Below are 20112 nucleotides of genomic sequence, written 5' to 3'. Positions count from 1 at the left end.
TTTTTCTCTATTGCTAATCTAAATACTAGACTCCTTGAGTACTTGATGTGCCCATTCTGATCACCATCCTGCCTGTGGGCCTCTGCACACTGCTTGCTCTTGTTTCCAGGAACAGCTCAACCTTCTCTTCCTGAACTTCCCACCTGTCTGTCCACACTCTGGCCCCTTCAAGTCCTATTAGCTGCTCCTGGATAGCAGGTGTTGCTGATTGGATGGTCATGATGAGCTGTCAGAGAAGCACAGAAGGAAATTCCTAGAACGAGCGGGGGTTGTTCTACATGATTTTAAAGTTCCCAAGTGTCTACAGTGGACTTCCCCCTGGAAAAAGCTCCTTTTGCACCTCCTTCTCAGTAGCTCTGGACAGTCACCACCCCTTTGTAAAGTGTAATAACGAGGATGGTAAATCAGTTGATGTACATATGTTTGGAATGTGAGCAGCACACAGCAATATAATACTGTGGATGAAGTCGCTGGACTCTAAATTCAGCAGGACAAGTTTGAATCCCATTTCTACCAAAATATCTTGGAGTGTAAGCAAGATAGTTAACCTTTCTAGGTCTCAGTGAAATGAAAATAATAACAACTCCCCTTGGCTGTTAGAATGACTGAATAAAATAATGTATATAAAGGATGTAGCATAGTGTCTGACACATAATAAGCACTAAATAAATATTAGTGAATATTATTTATTACTTTCAGCCCTTAAAACGATGTTTACAAAAACTTTTGATGATGTGGAGACAGCTGATAATGGAATTTGCAATGAAAAATTTAGACTACTAAACTATTTTTCAACAATGGGTATAGAGGGAAAAGAAAAGCTTAAAACAGTATGCCAAAATGTTAATAGAAGGTTGTGGGATTGTGGATGATTTTATTTATTTGTTTGTGTATTTTTTATGTTTTGTAGAATGTGCAAGAATAATTTCTAAATTTAAAATTTGAATACTGTGAAATGATACCAGATGCTTTTCTTAACTTACATTTAGTCTTAGCCTAGAACTTTGACATTACTAAATGGAAAAGATAACCATCATTTTAATATTGTTTAGAACACTGAAAATAAAGATGATAATGAGTTTTTAGACCCTATTTCCCTAAATGCCCGAGAATATTTCAACATTCATCTGTGGTTGAGGTGCCGCTTAGCACTGGTGACTGCGTTTGTTGCACAGATTCGTGGCATTGGAATCGTGAAAGGTACAAATATCCTATTTTCTTAGTCAATGTGTTCATAAAAATTAATTTTACAGAGGTGAATGGGGCTTTATTGGGATATATCTTATTATAATGTTAACATTTTATCACTTTCTAGCTTGATCTGTTTCTAAAATTAAAAATTCAGTTTATTAAATAAAAATAATCATTTAATAGTCCTTCGTACCATTGAAAGTGGCATATTATGTTACTAGTATATGCAAAACAGTCAAGGAGATTTAAAAATACTAATGCCCAGGTCTTCTTGTCCTCTGGGACAGTGGCTAAAAGTAGGGGTGAAGAGCACAGATTCCAGAGCCTACCCGCTTGGGTGTGAATGCTACATCTGCTATGTCCTGGCCAAGTCTTTCTTGGCCAAGTCTCTTAGTCCCCCTGCGTCTCAGTTTCCTGCTCTGTAAAATGGAGATAATTGTACCCACTTCACAGGATCATTGTCAGAATTAAATGGGTTAAATTTATAGAGTTCTTAGATCACAACTTGACACATAACAAATGTTCTTACATTGACTCATAATTACCTATTTGCATACCTTCCTATTCACCCATCTCTATCCATCTCCCAAATTAAATTATTTCATGTAATATTATTATTACTTTTATAGCACTGGGATATCCTAAAGTATTAATACTTTCCCCCAAAGTACAATGAATTTCTTTTCCATGTTGTGTGTAGAGTCTATTTGTTTTCTGTCTTAATATCCTCATGTTCTTTGATATTGTACAATGTTTCTGTGATGAACATTGGGGATATTACACATATATACTTTATCACTTTCTTGATGCATTTTAAACAACCACATTTGTTGATTTTAGAGAACAATATGACAGATGGTGTGAGCCTCATCAATGAAGTATGTATGGAGGCAAAAAGTGCAGATGACACAGAGCTACAGGCTGAATTCTTGATGCAAGCTGTAGTCCTTAGCCTACAAGAAAAGCATTTAAAGGCAGACATCATAACAAACCTTCAGGTAGGAAGGAAACTTTATTCACATTTATATTTAGGGAGGCATCCCAGTTAGAACAAAAGGAGAAAAAATTTTAAATTCCGTTAGATACTGAATGCATAACAATCAACATACCAGCTCTTGTTTCAGTGAATTGGAAACTGTACTATAAAAAGGAATAATTTTATTTTCATAGGCTATAATACATTTGCTTGAAGGAAATGAATTTATTTCTCCTCGATCTTTGTTAACCCTGGCAAGAAGTCTAGTTTTGCTGGATGACTTAACCAAAGCTGAGAAATTCAAGGACTCTCACTTTTTAAAAACAGAAAAATCCAATTTGTTGACTCAAGCTCACAACATTCTTATTGAACAGGTGAGAATGCTTTTGTGTCCACAAAGACTTAAAAACTTACTTTTTGTCTTTTTTCTTGCTCCAAAGCACGTTAACTAATTGCTCATTGCAATGTTTCTTTTATAGATGCTAAATTTGGGAGAAACAATTGAATTTCCTTTATCAAATACTGAATATGCAAATCCATCACAACCTTTGAAAAATATCTATCTTCCTCATGTCCTGTTATTGGCCAAAATAAAAATGAGAATTGGTAAGAACATTTAAACATATATTGCACTAGAGTAACTGATAAAAAATTTTAAGTTGTTCTTAGGAAGGTTCTCTTATGAGGACATTTAAAAGGTGCAATATTTATGAATACTCAGGCTCCATTTATTTATTTAACAAATAGTTTTTGATCACTTACCATGTGCCAGACTCTGTGATGTATGGATGGTCTTTATGTATGAATTAAAGCATGAAGTTGATTACAGTAATTATAACATGTGTAACCACTACTTGCTCTGAACTCTTTTTGCACTTTATCCAGATAATCATTTAGATTGAAATTATACCCACATAATCTACTTTAAAATTACTCTATATTTCAGCAACTTTGCTGAAAAAAAAAATCCTATAAACACAAAATACAAGTATATTTTTTAAATAAAACTCTTTTTTTGTCCACTAAATTGCTATCTAGCTGCTTTAAATTTATGACAAACTGGTAAAGAAGGTTTTGGAGAGGAATTTGTAAAAATGCATTATGTCTTTTAAGTTATAATTGATGCTATTAAGTACTTATATCTTAAAAAATGCTTAACATACTGTTCATGAACAAAAAACAACTGGCCTCACTCTCATCTCAGGGGAGCAGCCTTCCCGCTGCCAAAGCTGCCAGCCTTTTCCTGCCAGCCTTTTCTGCCTTGCTCCAGCTCCTGCTCCCTTCCTTCCACCCCTCTCAGGGAACTCACTCAGCACTTTTCTTCCTCTCTCACATATATTCTTCCCTCCTTACTCAATATGTCCTTTTCCTTTGTTTCCTCAGTTTGTAAATATTTCCAAATCTCCACCAAACAAAGTAAACCCACACTAAGCCTCTCTCACCTGAACAACACCCTATTCCAGTTCCAGCGGGACTGGGGAGGAGGGGGCTTCTGCCCCACCTCCTCTCTCCCCTCCCATTCACTCCTTATCTCACTTCAGCCTGGATTTGGACCAGAGAAATCCCCCTTGAGGAGGTCACCATGGAATTAATTTACAATTCCACTGTATGATTTTCTGACCCTCAGCAGCATTTGCTGTTGCAAATCAGTCACAACTTCCTGAGACTCTGCTCTCCTAACTTTTGGATTCTCAGGCACTGCATTCTCCCAGTTTTCCCCCTCCCTCCCTCTCTGGGTTCCTATTTTCATGACCTTTCTGTATTCTATTTCGCTAGTCTGTCCCTGAAATAAACGCTCTCCATTTATTTTTGCTTAAAAGGCTTCCTACAATGTGGTCCAGGCCTATCCATCCCCCTTCCCACCCAGCCCTCCAGTCACCCTGAATCCCTGTAGGACCTTTGCACGTGTTACTTTCTCAGTTTGGAACAATCTACCCCAGAAACCCCGCTCCCCTCATATCCTTCTCTCACCTCCCCCAGCCTCTTTACGAATACACTTCCTTTAACTCTGTTCATCCTTCACATCTCAGTTAACCATCATAGCCTCTGAGAAGCTTTTCCTGATCCCCAAGGCTGGGTGAGATGCTCCGCCCCACTTCTAATTGCTTATTCTTATCGTAACACTCATTACATTGGTTGTTAAGGACAGTTTACTTGTTTGAAGGCTGCATTAGAATATGAACCTTTTAAGGCAACAATTTTGTTTTGTCCACCTGATATCCCACGCACCCAGCATAGTGCTTGAGATCAATCAATCAATCAATCATGGTGCTTTCAGACTTCATTCATCCAGTAGACTTCTATGCAATTACTGATAATGATGTTGCAGAATAATTTTTATACAATGGAAAGATGTTCACACTACACTGGAAAATGTATAAAACAGAAAATTACAAAATACTCATACTATCTGCATCATGATACCACTGGAAAATAAAGACAAGAAGGATTTATACCAAACTGCTCACAGAGACTCTCCTTGGCTGGTTGACTATGGATGATGTTTATTTTCTTCTTTTTGTTTATCTCTTTCCTTTAAATCTTCCACGATGAACAGACGTAACTTTTGTAAAAAAAAAAATTGGTTTAAGAAATATTCTTTAGTCGAGGTAAAAATCTAATGAAAATTAAGCACTGAGCACCTGGAGCATATGATATGTGCTCAGTGAGTGTTAGATCCTTTTCAAATATTTGAAGAAAAATAAACTAGTGGACAGTGGTATGGAAAGAAGACTCACACGCAGGTAGCAGAAACAGGAAAGCTGGGTGGAGAGTGCAGAACAAGCTGCTTAGATGGGGGCTCGGGCTCTGAAGGGCCCAGGCTTGAATCTTGGCATTACTACTTCTTAGTTGTCTGATCTTGTGAGTCATCTAAGATCTTAGAGTCTAATGCCTTATTGTCAAAATGAGGATAGGGCTATTTACCCTATATATTTGGAATAATTAAATGAGATAAAGTATATATCATATTTCACAGTGCCTGGCACATAGGGGCCATGCAATACATGGTGGTACTACTGCTGTAATTATTCCTTACATTTTACTTTGCCTTTAGTACTTATTTTACTTTAGTTTCTTTATCTTTGTCAGTTTGATCAAGTTGTTTTTATCACCTTTTTCCTATTAATATTTTGGACATTTATAGTGCCTTTCCTTCCCCAGTCCTCAGACTCTGACATGTGGCCCCCTCCTCTCCTACCCAGATCCAACCATCTCCTCTCACCAAGAGGCTCTTACCTGCTTCTCTTCTAGGCTGCCCCAATCAGATGAGACATTTAGATGAATTTTGCTTTCCTACTTTAATCTCACCGTATAGAGATTTCCAGGTTTTTCCTCCTCCTCTCCTACTCTCTCCAGCTCCTAGATTTTACTGAGATCACTTAGTACTTTTTGATGCAAAATATCTTTAAGTTTTTCCTTTGAACTATTTTTTTCCTTTTTAAAGAAACTCTATTTATGATTTCTAACATCCAGTCCCAGTCATTCCACCACTGGGCAAGTGCTGCTGCTGCCTCTTCCTCCTCCTTTTTATCCATCTTCAAAGTCTTTAGTCTTTCAGTCTCTGTTCTGTTTTACAGGCTGTTGATTGAATTTTTTTTATTTTTCTTTTTGAGTGTTTCCCTCAGATGATAGTCTCTCAGATTCTGTGTTCTCTGCAAATACCTTTCTTGCACTCTGACAGGCGAATGATGTGCTGTCTCAACTCAGTGTCAGAGTCTTGGGGTGTGGCCTTTTCTCTCAGGATTTGATAGAGGTTATTCCATCATTTCTAGCTTTGAATGTTGCAAATGAGAACTACAGTGTCAGTTTAATTTTTCTTTTCTTTCGATAAGGAATTTGTTCTTTCTATCTGAAAGCTTGCAAGATTTCTTCTTTTGTCTCTGTAGTTCAGGAATTTTACTAGCATATGTCTGGGTATAAGACTTTTCTTTCCTTGCCTATAACCCAATGAGTCCTTTCAATCTGCAGACAAATCTCTTTCTAGCTCTGAGAAAAATTCTTCTTGCTTAATGATTGCCTAGTCACTCTCTGTTCTTTCTTCTTCTTCAGCTACTAACTAGTACAGCTAGAGACAACCTGCCTAGTTTCACATCTGAGCATGTGCCTTGTTTGTGCCTTAGTTTCCTCATTTTTTTTTTTTTTTTTTTTGTGAGACAGAGTCTCACTGTGTTGCCCAGGCTAGCGTGCCGTGGCGTCATCCTCGCTCACAGCAACCTCAAACTCCTGGGCTCAAGCGATCCTCCTGCCTCAGCCTCCCAAGTAGCTGGGACTACAGGCATGCGCCACCATGCCCGGCTAATTTTTTCTATATATTTTTAGCTGTCCAATTACTTTCTTTCTATTTTGGTAGAGACGGGGTCTCGCTCTTGCTCAGGCTGGTTTCGAACTCCTGAGCTCAAACAATCTGCCCGCCTTGGCCTCCCAGAGAGCTAGGATTACAGGTGTGAGCCACCGCACCCGGCCTTTTTTTTTTTTGAGACAAGAGTCTCACTCTGTTGCCCTGGCTAGAGTGCCATGGAGTCAGCCTAGCTCACAGCAACCTCAAACTCCTGGGCTCAAGTAATCCCCTTGCCTCAGCCTCCCGAGTAGCTGGGACTACAGGCACGCACCACCATGCCCAGCTAATTTTTTCTATTTTCAGTTGTTTGGCTAATTTATTTCTATTTATAGTAGAGATGGGGTCTCACTCTTGCTCAGACTGGTCTCGAACTCCTGAGCTCAAGCAATCCTCCCGCCTCGGCCTCCCAGAGTGCTAGGATTACAGGCGTGAGCCACCGCGCCTGGCCAGTTTCCTCATTTTAAAAATGAGGATGTCTTAGTCTGTTTGGGCTACTATAACAAAATACCCTAGACTGGGTAATTTATAAACAACAGAAATTTATTGCTCACTGTTCTGGATGATGAGAAGCTCACAAATAAGTTACCAGCAGATGTAGTGTCTGCTGAGGGCTTGCTGTGCTTCATAGAAGTCACCTTCTATGCATCCTCACATGGCAGAGGGGGCAAACAGGTGTTCCCGAGCCTCTTTTATAAGGATGTTCACTAACTCCATTCAGGAGGGCAGAGCCCTCACAACCTAATCACCTTCCAAAGTCCCCACCTCTTAATACCATCACCGTGGATGTTAGGTTTTAACATATGAATTTTGAAGGGACACAAACATTAAAGGGATAATAATGGCACTTACCTCATAGGATTGTTGAGAAGGTCAAATGACGCCTATACCAGTGCCTGGACCATGGTAAGCACTATTAAGTGTTGAATATTATTATTTGTATGTCAAGTGTTGATCTGCCTTCCAAGTCTATTATGTTTTCCCTTATAATTTCCATTTATTCTTATCACCTCTGATTTGAGATACTTCTGTTTGGTCTTTCTGATCAATTCAGATTTCAGCATTGATCATCTTCCCAAAATTATCTGAAAACTTTATATTTCTATATATGCTCTTATTTTTTTAATTCAAGTTGTCATTTCACCTTCAATCAGTTTTATTTTACTACTGTCACCTTTTCTGGGGGTTACATTTGTTCTTCCTTTTGCTGGCTGCTGGATCTTCTTTGCCGGGCTATTTTACTTTGTCTACTTATTGTGCTTTAGGTCCAGCTGTTGGATTAATTTCAGCAGTGGCAATGCTGTACGTGGTGGTGAAGAGTAGCTAGTTTTCCCTCTGTGGGTTGGTGTTGTACAAGCCTTCAGGAGTTCAGTTCCCCGTTGAGGCACCAGGAGAAGCAGCAAAGGCCAGCATTGTTCAGCTTCAGGAGTAGAGAACACTCAGCCCATTTTCAGGCCCCTCGCACCTCCTCAGAAACCAAGGAGCCAAGTAGCCAGAGCTGTCTTTCTTCAGAGCTCACAGACATTGTTTTGAGTTCTCTCCAGGATACTGTCTCTCATCTTTGACCCAAGGCTTCCTGACTCTGGTTCCAAGGCTCTTGTCCAGCCCAGAGTACAGAAAATCCCGTACCAGCTGTTTTTATTCTTACCGTCACCTTCTAGGGCCTGCACAGAAGGTGAGCTCAGCTCAGGAGAGGCTGATGGTTGGATTGGATTGAGGAAGGGGAGGCAACAAGGACACACTCAAGTTGTCGCCTGTCCAGACTCTTCTCCTTATCTGCCTTCTGCTCCTCCCTTTCATTATTATTACTGATCATTGTTATTATATGATTATGATCATCATCAGATATGAATTTTATTACTTTATGTAAATTACTTCCCCTCTGTATTGGTAAATTTCCTTACTTCATGAAGTTAGGCTGACTTAGTTGGCTTCTCGAATTCCTTCCAGCTTGCTAATCTCACAGGAGCTATTTTTCCTGTATTTTTAGTCCACAATTTCTTATATTATCAGGACATTTGATTTCTACAGGAACTGAAAGTACAGATTGTGTTAAATCATACAGATTGTGTTAAACCAAATGTATTCTCTGCTTTTCTGACTTACTAATCTTGAAGACTGTCACCGCTCGATGACAATACTGTTGCTGTGTTTCAGACTCGCTTGAAGCTGAACAGCTTGCTTTCTGGTATATTATATTAAATACAGACTTAAAAAAACAAAACCAAAAGCAGGTTTCCTGTCAAAACAACGTCAGTTTCACGACGTCTTTTTCATAGAGTTGATATTTAGTGGAAAAAGGAGCATTTCAATATTATAAAGCACAAAATCATCTGTGACTTGATGCTTTCTCGACAGTTTTTCTTTATAGTATAAATTGAATCACAAGAATAGAGCCATTTACATTTTTTTCTTTGTGAAAGCCTCTGACAGAAAAAGGCATTTGGAGATTATTTTTATAAAACCAAAATAAGCATCGTAATTGTTTAAGATTGTTTTTTCCATTAATGACTGAAACTTGAGCTTCCTTATTAGATGAAAAAGTGGATTCCTGATTGTGTAATAGGAACGAATGAAAGTCACTGAAATTTTTTACACTTATTCAATCAACAAACATTCATCGAGGGCCACTTATGTGCAAGAATAATGGGAAGTGGGGATATAGTAGGGAGCCAGTCATCACCTCTGCCCTCAAAGGGCCTACTATCTAGTTAGGGAGAAAGAGTAAATAATCAATAATTTCTGTAACAATTCTAATTTTAACAAAAATCTAGAAGACAGTTCAAGTACTGTTATTATATGTTAGTACCTTATTACATACTATATATATAGTACATATAGTATATATTTTAACATATATTATAATATGTAATATATATTATATATAGCACTAATAATAATATATAGTACTACTGATATATGTTTATACATACGTATGTGCCACAATCACATGAAGATATTTGATATTTTTGTCTTATATTAATCAACAGCTGCAGTATAATTTGAAACAAGTGAAATATATAAAAATGGGAGATATATTGACATGTGAGATTGTATTGGACAAATGATATGAGCATATGTTTTTCTTTCTCTTCTTGCCTGGGATCTAATCACAACTGGTAACTGTTGGGGTCAAAAGTGTGGACTCTGGAGAAAGTATTCTTTTCAATTCCCCTGAACAAGTCATTTAACTACCCTGTGTTTCTATTTCCTCCCCTGTGAAATGTGGATAAGTACCAACACCACTGGCTTCTTGTTGGCTTAAGAGAGCAGAATATGTAATGTGTTTCGAAGGGTGCCTTGCTTGTTGGCAGAGCTTTGTAGGTGTGAGCTATTCTTACTGTGCCAAGCCTGGGAGTCTCCCAGAAGCAAGTACTTGGCGTCTTCATCTCCATATTCTCGGCAGTGTGCTACCATCCAGCCTGGTCCAGAGAAAGGGCCCAGTAACTTCTCCCCGGATAAGAGAGAGGGAGAGACGAGGGAGACAGAGAGAGAGAGAGAGAGAGAGACTGAGATGTTCTCCCCCATCTTGCCATTTCTATAACACATTCCTAACCTAAAAATTTGCAAAAAGTTCTAGGTCTTTAAAAAATCCTTTATAGGGTATAACATCCTGGAATTGGAAAATTTCAGAGCCCAAAGGGACTTTGCTATTTTCTAGTTCTGCTGCCTCGATTTTTCAGAGTAAGACACTCAAGGCCCAGAGGCCTGTAGGAGCTTGTTCCTAGCCTCAGATTACGTGGCAGCACCCGTGACTGGCCAGGATCTCGCACTTCTGCTAGAACCCAGCCTGTGTACTCTGCAATCCTACACGCCCTTTCTGTTTATATCTTTATTGTGTGTGTTCAACTGTCCTATCAGTATAGTATTTCCCCTAGTTACCTTCTACTCTTTATGCCAATGTTTTTCTTCTTTATAATTCCCAAAGAGAAGGCAGTCATCAACTGTCAGCCTAAACAGCCACGTTCCCTGTGAAGGTTTCCCTGCCCTTTCCCGGATCTGGGCCGGGGCTCCTTTAATCTGCTGTGACAGTGCCTTGTGTTTTCCCTGCTACACGATCGGCCACATAGCATTTTGATGGCCTGTCTGACTGTTCATATTCTCCATTAAACACTGAGCTCTGTGATCTGCTTCTTAAACGGTGTTGCAATATTATTGCATAGGGTATAGGCCCTGGAGCTAGACTGCATAGGTTCAAGTTACGTCTTTGCTACTTACTAGCCATGTGACCTTGGGCAAGTTACTCTGTCAAATATGCATAATCATGGTCCGCACTCAGTTGTGAATGTGGATCATGTGAATAACGCATGTTAAGTACTTGGGATGGTGCCCGGCATCTAGGAAACGTTTAATAAATCTTAGCTCTTATTATTCTCTTTTCTCATTTTTATCCAGTGCTTAAACACTCAGAAAATATTTATTAAATAAATGTCTGTCTTTGAGGCCACACAGTTAAAGTCTAATGCCTCTTCCATACCATATTCCTTCATTATGTTAAGTGATGGTGGGACCATATAAGAAGCGTAGCATGTGGCCCCATCCCTATGGGTTTGCTGTGTAGTTGGGATGACAAGAAAAATGCATAGTAAGCAACTGCTGTAGTGCTTCATGTTAGGGTGGAAAGGCTCAGCAGGTGCTCACGGCACGGGTGGAGAAAGATTTCTCACTCAGGAACTAAGCAAGGCTGCCCCTCTCACTTAAGAGGAAGAAAATTGCTACCTATTAATTTATGCAAATTTCATTGGGAACTACATAAAACTTCCAGATGTTTCTTTACTAACAACCTCATCTTAGGAGCATGGAAGTTGTTTTGCAGAGCATTGAGAAATTTTAGAACTGAAAGAGACTTGAGAGACTATCCTTTATTTTAAAAACAAGAAAAAGTTGGAAATTAATAAACTGGAACTAGCCAATGGACACACAAGTACACAGAGGAAAGTAAAATCACTGGATATCAAGCAGGGGGGAGAGGAGAGAAGGGAAAGGGCAAAAACCCACCTAATGGGTGTAATGAACACTGTTCGGGTGATGGACACATTTATAGCCCCAGCTTAAGCCATGTATCAAAAATATCTGTACCCCCTTAATATTTTGAAATTTTAAAAAAGATAAAGTTTTGAAAGGTTATTGTTGCAGTTCACTGTGCCTCTTTAAAACATTTCTTGGATGCTAAAGACTGTGCAGACCACTGGCGTCCTTAATAGATGTCGTTACTGTGAGAGCAATCTGGAACTCGCAGGCTTGGTATGAACACTACATATTTTATTGTTTTCTTTTAGGACATACAGTGGCCAAGCAAGTATTTTATAACCATAAAAGGAAGGACCCCTCGAGGTGGTTACCCGCTCTCCATCTGTTTGAAATGGCAAGGAAGCTCTGCAAGACAGCAGCAATACAGGAACATGAGGTGGAAGCTGAAATCCTTTTTCAGAAAGGTAAGATGCATTTGGGGTCAGAACTATGATAAAATTAGTGGAATGTTTTTCCTATTGAGAATAGGCTTCTGAAAAATGTGGTTACTGACTATAAAAATTACTGATTTTGCAAAGGGCTTGGCGATAACTAAACACATTGGTATCTCTGCCAAACTCCGTTTTAGAAAGAACACTGCATATTTTAAGTTTATATATAGAAAGAAAAAAAGTACTACTACTTCATTTCTTTTATAATTATAATTGACCCTTCTCTTATACAAAGTTTCATGTTTAACCAAAAAAGGTCAGCATCAGCCACTTAGCTATAAATGCTATTACTTAAATAATGCTTGGAAGATACTTTTGCTACATCATTTCATTACTTAGCTAAACATTTTGGTTAATTTCTATAACCAAGAGATTCATACCATTGAAATTAAATAGCTATATCATACTTATACTTACAACTTATATACAATACCTATTTGCATAATATCCTCATATAATTTTATTGTGGCCATTTTAGCCGTGAGAAAAAGATGATGATGATTGCTCTCATTTACTGAGCATCTATTACACACTAGGCACTGTAGTCAATGTTTTATATCCCATATTGCTAATATTTACAACATCTCTTCAAGGTAGGCATGACTAATCCCAGTTGACAGATTAGGAAAATGAGGTGTAGTCTGGTTAAGTCACTTTCCAAAAATCAGCGGCTATTAAATGATAGTGCCCAGATGTGAATTTGACACTGGTCAGCCCTGTGCCCTTTCCACAGGCTGCTTGAACACTGAGATCCTTTTTACAGTGATTATAAGATTTCCCTTTCCTGCCCTTTTTGCTACCCAGGTGCTCTGCTAGAGCCTACAGTTGAAGGCTGCCGCTCACCCTGAGGGCTGGGAGCTGTGTGGGGGCTGGACCATTTGCATCACCATGGAGAGTTTTCAAGCATTGGCTGATGTTTTAGCATTTCCCCCCACTCCCTTTAAGTTTGTGCTTTCTTTTAATTTAAAATTTTTAAAAAATTTTTTTTTTAATTGACACAAAAATTGTATATATTTATGGGGCATAATGTGATATTTTGGTATATGTATACAATGTGGAATGATTAAATCAAGCTAATTAATGTATCTGTCACCTCACATATTTTTACTTTTTTGTAGAGAGGGCATTTAAAAACTACACTCTTAGCAATTTTCAAGTGTACACTATATGATTATTAATTATCATTACCATGCTATACCATAGATCCCCAGAACTTATTCCTCCTGTCTAAGTGAAACTTTGCACCCTTTGAACAACATCTCCCCACTCCCCAGTCCTCCCACCCTCCACTTTCTGGCAACCACCGTGTGACTCTCTCTCTACTTCTATGAGTTTGACTTTTTAAATGTTGTACAATTAAGTGATATCATGGGATATTTTTCTTTCTGTGCCTGGCTTATTTGACCTCGCATAATGTCCTCTGGGTTCATCTATGTTGTTGCAAATGACAAGATTTTCTTGTTTTTTAAGGCTGCATGATATTTCATTATACCTATACCACATTTTCTTTATCCATTCATCCTTCGAAGGGCACTTAGGTTGATTCCGTATCTTGGCCATTGTGGATAGTGCTGCAATAAACATGGGAGTGCAGGTGTTTTTCATGATGTCTGTAAAGTAGACAGGGAAAAGAGGAAACTGAATGTAGGAAAAAGGAATGAGATTCAGGAGGAGGTGGAAGCACAAAGTAAGGAAATGGAGGGAAAAATAAGATGGTAAGACCAGTTGTGTCAGGAAAGCCAAAGGAGTCTTGACTCAGTGTGGCCCGCTGAAGGCAGGGGAATCCTGAGATTCCTGGAGAAGGAAGCAATAGATCTTTCTCTACTAGCTTACCTTTCTGCAAGAAATGACAGACAGACAAAAGGACAGCACATCAGATTTCCCAAATTTCCAGCATGAAATACTTGTTCTTAAGTTCTAAATGATAAAAAAAGGAAAAACCATCTTTGTATATCTTTTTCTTTTTCCAGGCAAAATAGAACGTCAAATACTGATGGAAGATAAATCTCCAAATTTACAATTTGAGAGTTTATATGAAGCTGTACAACTAAGCTTGAAAAATGATCAAAACTCAGGGTAAAGAAATGTATCTTTCCATTGTTGAAGCTGTGTGTGTTTGGTTTGAGCCCCGTGTTCTGTAGAACTTTGACTATACAAGGCTGGAAGGATTGGAAGGCCTGTTCATGGCAGGGGTAGTCCATGGGATGCCTCTCAAGCTTGTTGCTCTTGGCCCTGAACCAAGGCCTCCTTCACAGTAATGGTAGATGACGGCTGTCATCCCAATGGTGCACTGGACTGTGAATCACTTCTGGCCTGTATCTAGATCTGCTGTCAGTCCCAGGATTGGTAGGACTTCCCTCTGGATTACTGACTTGTAAACCAGAAGTTCCTCCCTGGGATGTGGAATTGTATCTAGAAGGGATTTGTGTGGATATTCACTCTGGTCCTCAGCACCAGGACTGGCCAACTTAGTTCTGTATAAAAATCACCTCAATATTGAGAGTAACAACTGCACTGACCCCCAACCAACAGGTTTGGTATGAATACATAGACCTAACCCATACCAAATCAGGGCTTTTTGCATTGCATAACTCTGTGTGTTTCTTTCCATTTTAACTAATGTAGGAGGGTAGAGAGAGAGGCCTATTTTTCAGGATAGGTTCCTCCAGTTCTGGCCTTCACTTCTTTAGTGCCTTGTGTGCTGGAATATTCTAGAATGGTCTTGATATTGGGCTTCATAGCAGTCATGGCATGGAGTATTACCAACAAAGGACAAGGTAGAATGTTCAACTCTTTTCAAGAGCTTCCAATTTTAGTAGGGAGGAAGGTGCTAGTATCTGTGGCCAAAAGTGCTATGAAAATAGGGTGTGAGTTTGGGACAAATGCCGATTTTACCAATTTTTACCTTTCATGAGCTCAGAAATTTTTGGCAAATGATGCAAATGATTATGAGCAGTGAAGCTATTTTTACTAAGTACAACGTTATATCATTTTAGGTTGATAAGAGACTCCTACCTAGAAATGGCCCTATTATATTTTCATCTGATGAAGCCAAGGAAAAAAATTTCAGCATCACTATTAACAGTTAAGGTAATAGCCTATTTTATTAGAAATTATAAGTTAATTGCCTTTGAGCTTGCTATTTTGGTAACACTGTGCTACTGAAATAATGAGGCTGAATTTCCTGTGTGGCTTGGAGAAATTAATTCATTACTTTATGGTTACATTTATATTTAGATACTTCTTTGGATATCAAAGCTCTGGAAATTGATCTCATGTAGACATTTTTTGCCTGTTAAAATGTTATGTATGAACTGTAGGTGTATGTAAATACTCTGTGGCAATGAGTCCTTAGTATTGATCAGGACATTGCAGGAAATGACATACTGGTTAAACAGATGGACAAATAAGATTTTCAACACTGATATGGCCTATAAACAGATCACTTTTTGATTCATTCGTCACACATCTGTTGAGCTCCTACTATGATCCAAGCACTGTTCCAGAGCAAGGTGTTAAATCAGTGTCCGAGGCAAACTCAGCCCCTGTTCTTGCCTTTCAGTAGAGGGCAACAGACAATAAACCAGGAAAGGAAGAAAGCCAGAGGGGGCCAGATGGGAGGGAACGAGGGAGAAAAAGGGAAAGGGGGAATGACTTTTAGGATTAGGAAATAACTTGGGTTGATGGGATTGTAGTGGGAAGAGATGGTGTTCAAGATGGGGTTTGCTGGATGAGGAGGGAGCTCTGTGGGGTTGCAGAGAAATGCAGTGATTCCCAACTAAGGTACAGAAACATCTCTGAAAAGCTTGTGAATTAGGCATTCTGATTCAGCAGGTTGGGAATGGGGTCTGAGTTTGGCACTTCCGACGAGCTCCCACATAGTGCTGAGCCTGCTGGTCTGTGCACCACACTCGAGTACCAAAGGTCTGGACTGGGGGAGGTCTTAGAGGCAGGAATAATCCCAGTGGGTCTAAGATATATGAGCCAAGTAATTTTATTTTTTATTTTAAAATTTTAGTAGGTTTTCCTATTTCATCCTCATTGAATAGTCATTTGACCCACCAAGAGATCTTTTCAGAAAATGCTGGTGTCAAATCTTTAATTTTTCATACAGCGTAAACATAATTTAAAACCTTTAGGCAAAGAGATTCTCAGTCAATTGCATTATTTATATGGTAGCTGCCTTAGGTGGATAGCACCTATTTTGTTAAATAAAAATAATTACAAACTAGGAAAAGTTACTTTTGTGGTGTGATAAACATGTTTATTTCTAGTAAGAGGAAAAAAAATCTTTGTTTTCGTAGCAGGTGGCAATACAAATTAATGGGATGCTGGGAAGATAATGTGTTACCTTTTTGGCCTTTACTAAAGAAGTGTTTATAATTAAGAGTGTGAAGAAGTTAAGATTTGAATGAAAAGAGTAGTATAATTTGATATAATATGATCATTATTTTCTGTATGTCTTGACACAGTATAAATATTTTAGCAAGTCACAGAATTACTAGAAGTACAGAAAACATCCAAAAATAAATTGCAAAAAATTTTCATCCAGACATATTCAGACCGTTCGAATATAATAAAGCATTTGAAATATGTCCTAATACAATACATTCTAAACCCTTAAAAGAAAGTGCTTTTGTTTCACTTTTATGTAGTGTCCATACAGCACTGCTTTGGGTTTGAATCCTAGCTTCATGACATAGTAGCTAGCCGTGTCACTCAGGCCTTTGTAAGCCTAGTTTCCTCATCTGTGAATTGGAGGTGATGATATTAATACTTACTCCTTAGGGTGGTTAGGAAAATTAGACAAGATAATGGGCTTGGATATAATCAGTACTTAAAAAAACGGAACTATTATCTATCGTTATGTAACTTCAGCTAAACATCTATATTGTTTCTGAAGCATTTTGTACATAGTAGGTATTTAACAGTTATTTGTTAGTTAAGCTAAATTGACTATTTCTTGAACATTCCTTTATTCACTCATTAATGAAACATTTATTGAGGGCTTAGTGTATGTCAGGTACTTTTTACTCTCTTTCCCCAAGAAGCACAGAGTCTATCAAGGTGGAAAAATAATTGTACTGCAACATGACGAGGACTGTAATCACGATATGTCAAGGTGAGAAGTGGGACAAAGTAGGGACTAATTCTGCTTTGGGGGAATGCTGGAGACTTCACAGATCAGATGAATTTTGAAGGATAAGTGGACTTTTCCAAGTTTATAAGTGGGAGAAAAGTAGTTCAAAGGGAGAGATCAGCATGCATACATTTAAAAAAGACTCACTGAGGTATAATTTCCATCCATGAAATTAACCCATTTTAAGATTCCAATTTGTGGCTGTTTAGTAAATTCATAGAGATGTGCAACTAATACCACCATCCAGTTTTAGAACATTTCTATCCCCCCAAAAAGATCCCTTATGCCCATTTGTAGTCAATCCTGTTCCTACCCCTGGTACCATACAGCCACCAAACTCTTTTCTGTCTCTGTAGAGTTGCCTTTTCCAGACGTTTCATGTGAATGGAATCATACATTTTGTAGTATTTTGTGTCTGCTTCTTTCACCTGGCATAATGTTGTTCAGGTTCAGTTCACCCATGTCGTAGCATGTAACAGTAATTTGTCCCTTTTTATTGCTGAATAGTATTCCATTATATAGATAGACCATATTTTCTTTATCCATTCAACGGTTGATGGACATTTGAATTGTTTCTAGTTTTTGGCTATTATGATTGATGCTACTTTGAACATTCATATATAAGTTTTTGTGTGGACAGGAGTTTTCAGTTCTTTTGGGGTATGTACCTAAGAGTGGAATTCCTAGGTCATATGGCAACTCTATGTTTAGCCTTGTGATGATCTGTCAGATTGTTTTCCAAAGTGGCTGCACCATTTTATGTTCTTACCAGCAGTATATGAGGGTTCCAGTTTCTCCACATCCTTGCTAACACTTGTTATTATCTATCTTTTTGATAGTAGCCATCCTAGTGGGTATGAAGTGATATCTCATGTGTTTTTGATTTGCATTTCCCTGATGGCTAATGATGCTGAGGTCTTTTCACGTGTTTATTGGTCATTGGTATATCTTCTTTGGGGAAATGTCTATTCAGATCCTTTGCCCATTTTTAAATTGGGTCATCGTCTTTTTCATCATTGAGCTTTGAGATTTTTCTTTTTTTTATATATGTGTGTATATGTGTATATATATAATATAATACATATATTTTTTAGACACAAGTTCCTTATCAGATAAATGATTTCCAAATATTTTCTACCATAGTAGCTTGTCTTTAAAGGCACAGAAGTTTTTAATTTAATGAATTTCAATTTATCATTTTTTTATTTTATAGATTGTGTTTTTGGTGGCATATCTAAGAACCCTTTGCCTAATCTCAGAGGTTGAAGATTTTCCTCTATGTTTTCTTCTTAAAGTTTTATAGTTTTAACTTTTACATTTAAGTCTCTGATCTATTTTGAGTTAATATTTTTAGAGGGTGTGAGGTAATGATCTAAGTTCGTGTTTTTGAACGTGAATGTCCAATTGTCCCAGTACTGTTTGTTGAAAAGACTAACCTTTCCTCAAGGGATTGCCTTGGTACTTTTGTTGAAAACTAATTGATTATAATTGTAAATGTTTATTCCCAGACCCTCAATCTTGCTTCATGGATCTCTAAGTCTATCTTCCTACAAGTATCCACTGTCTTGATTCCTGTAGTTTCTAGTAAATTTTGAAATTGAAAAGTGCATGTCCTCCAACTTGTTCTTCCTATTTGTAATGTTTTTGGCTACTTGGAATCCTTTGCATTTTCATATACATTTTAGGATCTGCTTATCAATCTCTGCAAAAAAAAAAGGATTTTTGTAGGGATTGTGCTGAATGTATAGATCAATTTGATGACAGTTGCCATCTTAACAATATTAAGTCTTCCAATTCATGAATATGAATTGTCTCCTCATTTATTTAGGTCTTAGTTAATTTCTCTCAACAATGTTTTGTACATTGTTTTTAGTGTGCAAATCTTGTGCCTTTTCATTGAGCTTATTTTTATTGTTAATGGAATTTTTAAAATTTTCATTCCTGGATTGTTTATTGCTACTGTACAGAAATACAGTTGATTTGTGAGCATTGAGTTTTGTTTTCTGCGACCTTGCTAAACACATTTGTTCTAGTAGTGCTTGTGGATGTGTGTATGTTTATTTCTTAGGATTTTCTGCATACAGGATCATGTCTTCTGTAAAGAAAAACTCTTTTACTTCTTCATTTCTAATCTAGAATGCATTTTTTCCCTTTTTTTCCTCCTTTTCCTTTCCTGTTTATATGGGCTAGAATCTCCTGTGCAATGTTGAACACCTCTCCCATCTAAAAAATGCCCACCATAGTCTTTCTGTACTCCAAATATTTTTACTCTGAGCTCAAGCCTGACCTCCTCAATAAAGCTTTCTGCTCAATTCAAAATTCTTTTCTTTTTTTTTTTTTTAAATATTTGGGTCACTGGTCGTGCATTCTAGTTATTTAATATTATTCTCTATTCTTCATTTCATGCCTGTTAGTCTTGCTTCCAGAATTTAAGTAGGTAAATTGCCCGAGCTTATACAGCCTGTAGACTGGCAATTGCTACCCCAGAGCCTAAACAGTTCCATTACAGCTAATGATTAGGGCCTTTTTATCTTGGGACTGGGCTATATTGCTCAGGTTCCCCATAGACAGATCTCTCTAGATATCATCTTCCCCCACACTTAACACTTAATCTAGGCTAGGCCCCAGTTGTGTCTCGTACTTATTGCTTTGGCATCAGCATTATAAATTGCCTTTCCTTTTCCTTGGTATTCTTCTAGCCAAAGTAAAAGAAAGACATTTTTGTTATTGTTTGTTTTACTCTGCAATTTTGCTGAAAATTAAAGAATTGGTCAAAATACAGGTATCAAAAAATTAGTATCAAGGGGTCTATTTAATGGTTAGCTCTATCCAGATTATTTAAATCTGTAGAGAGACTATTAACACTTATTTTAGTTATCTTTAAAAATATACAACAGATATTATGCCACTGGTGCGGTTTCTTTCTGTCCATTTCTGTAACCTTGACTTTCTTATGTTTAAAAACTAAATATATATACATGCACACCTATGGCAAAAAATGTCCCCA

At 37.8% G+C, this 20112-nt stretch overlaps 1 protein-coding gene across 1 annotated transcript in view; it reads left to right on the top strand.

Moving 5' to 3' along the window:
* The window catches only part of CFAP54 (cilia and flagella associated 54), a 344097-nt gene that overhangs the window by 207256 nt on the left and 116729 nt on the right, over positions 1-20112 (top strand). The window contains exons 52-58 of the mRNA XM_012663989.1: positions 1053-1200; positions 2032-2189; positions 2362-2541; positions 2647-2773; positions 11783-11938; positions 13936-14041; positions 14962-15055. Of these exons, the coding sequence (XP_012519443.1) occupies positions 1053-1200; positions 2032-2189; positions 2362-2541; positions 2647-2773; positions 11783-11938; positions 13936-14041; positions 14962-15055 (969 nt within the window). The remainder of the gene's footprint in view (positions 1-1052; positions 1201-2031; positions 2190-2361; positions 2542-2646; positions 2774-11782; positions 11939-13935; positions 14042-14961; positions 15056-20112) is intronic.

Source organism: Propithecus coquereli, unplaced genomic scaffold (assembly GCF_000956105.1).
Source record: "Propithecus coquereli isolate 6110/MARCELLA unplaced genomic scaffold, Pcoq_1.0 Scaffold85, whole genome shotgun sequence".
Taxonomy (NCBI): domain Eukaryota; kingdom Metazoa; phylum Chordata; class Mammalia; order Primates; family Indriidae; genus Propithecus; species Propithecus coquereli.
Note: the sequence above shows the minus strand (reverse complement) of the source record. Positions and strands in the feature narration are given on the sequence as shown.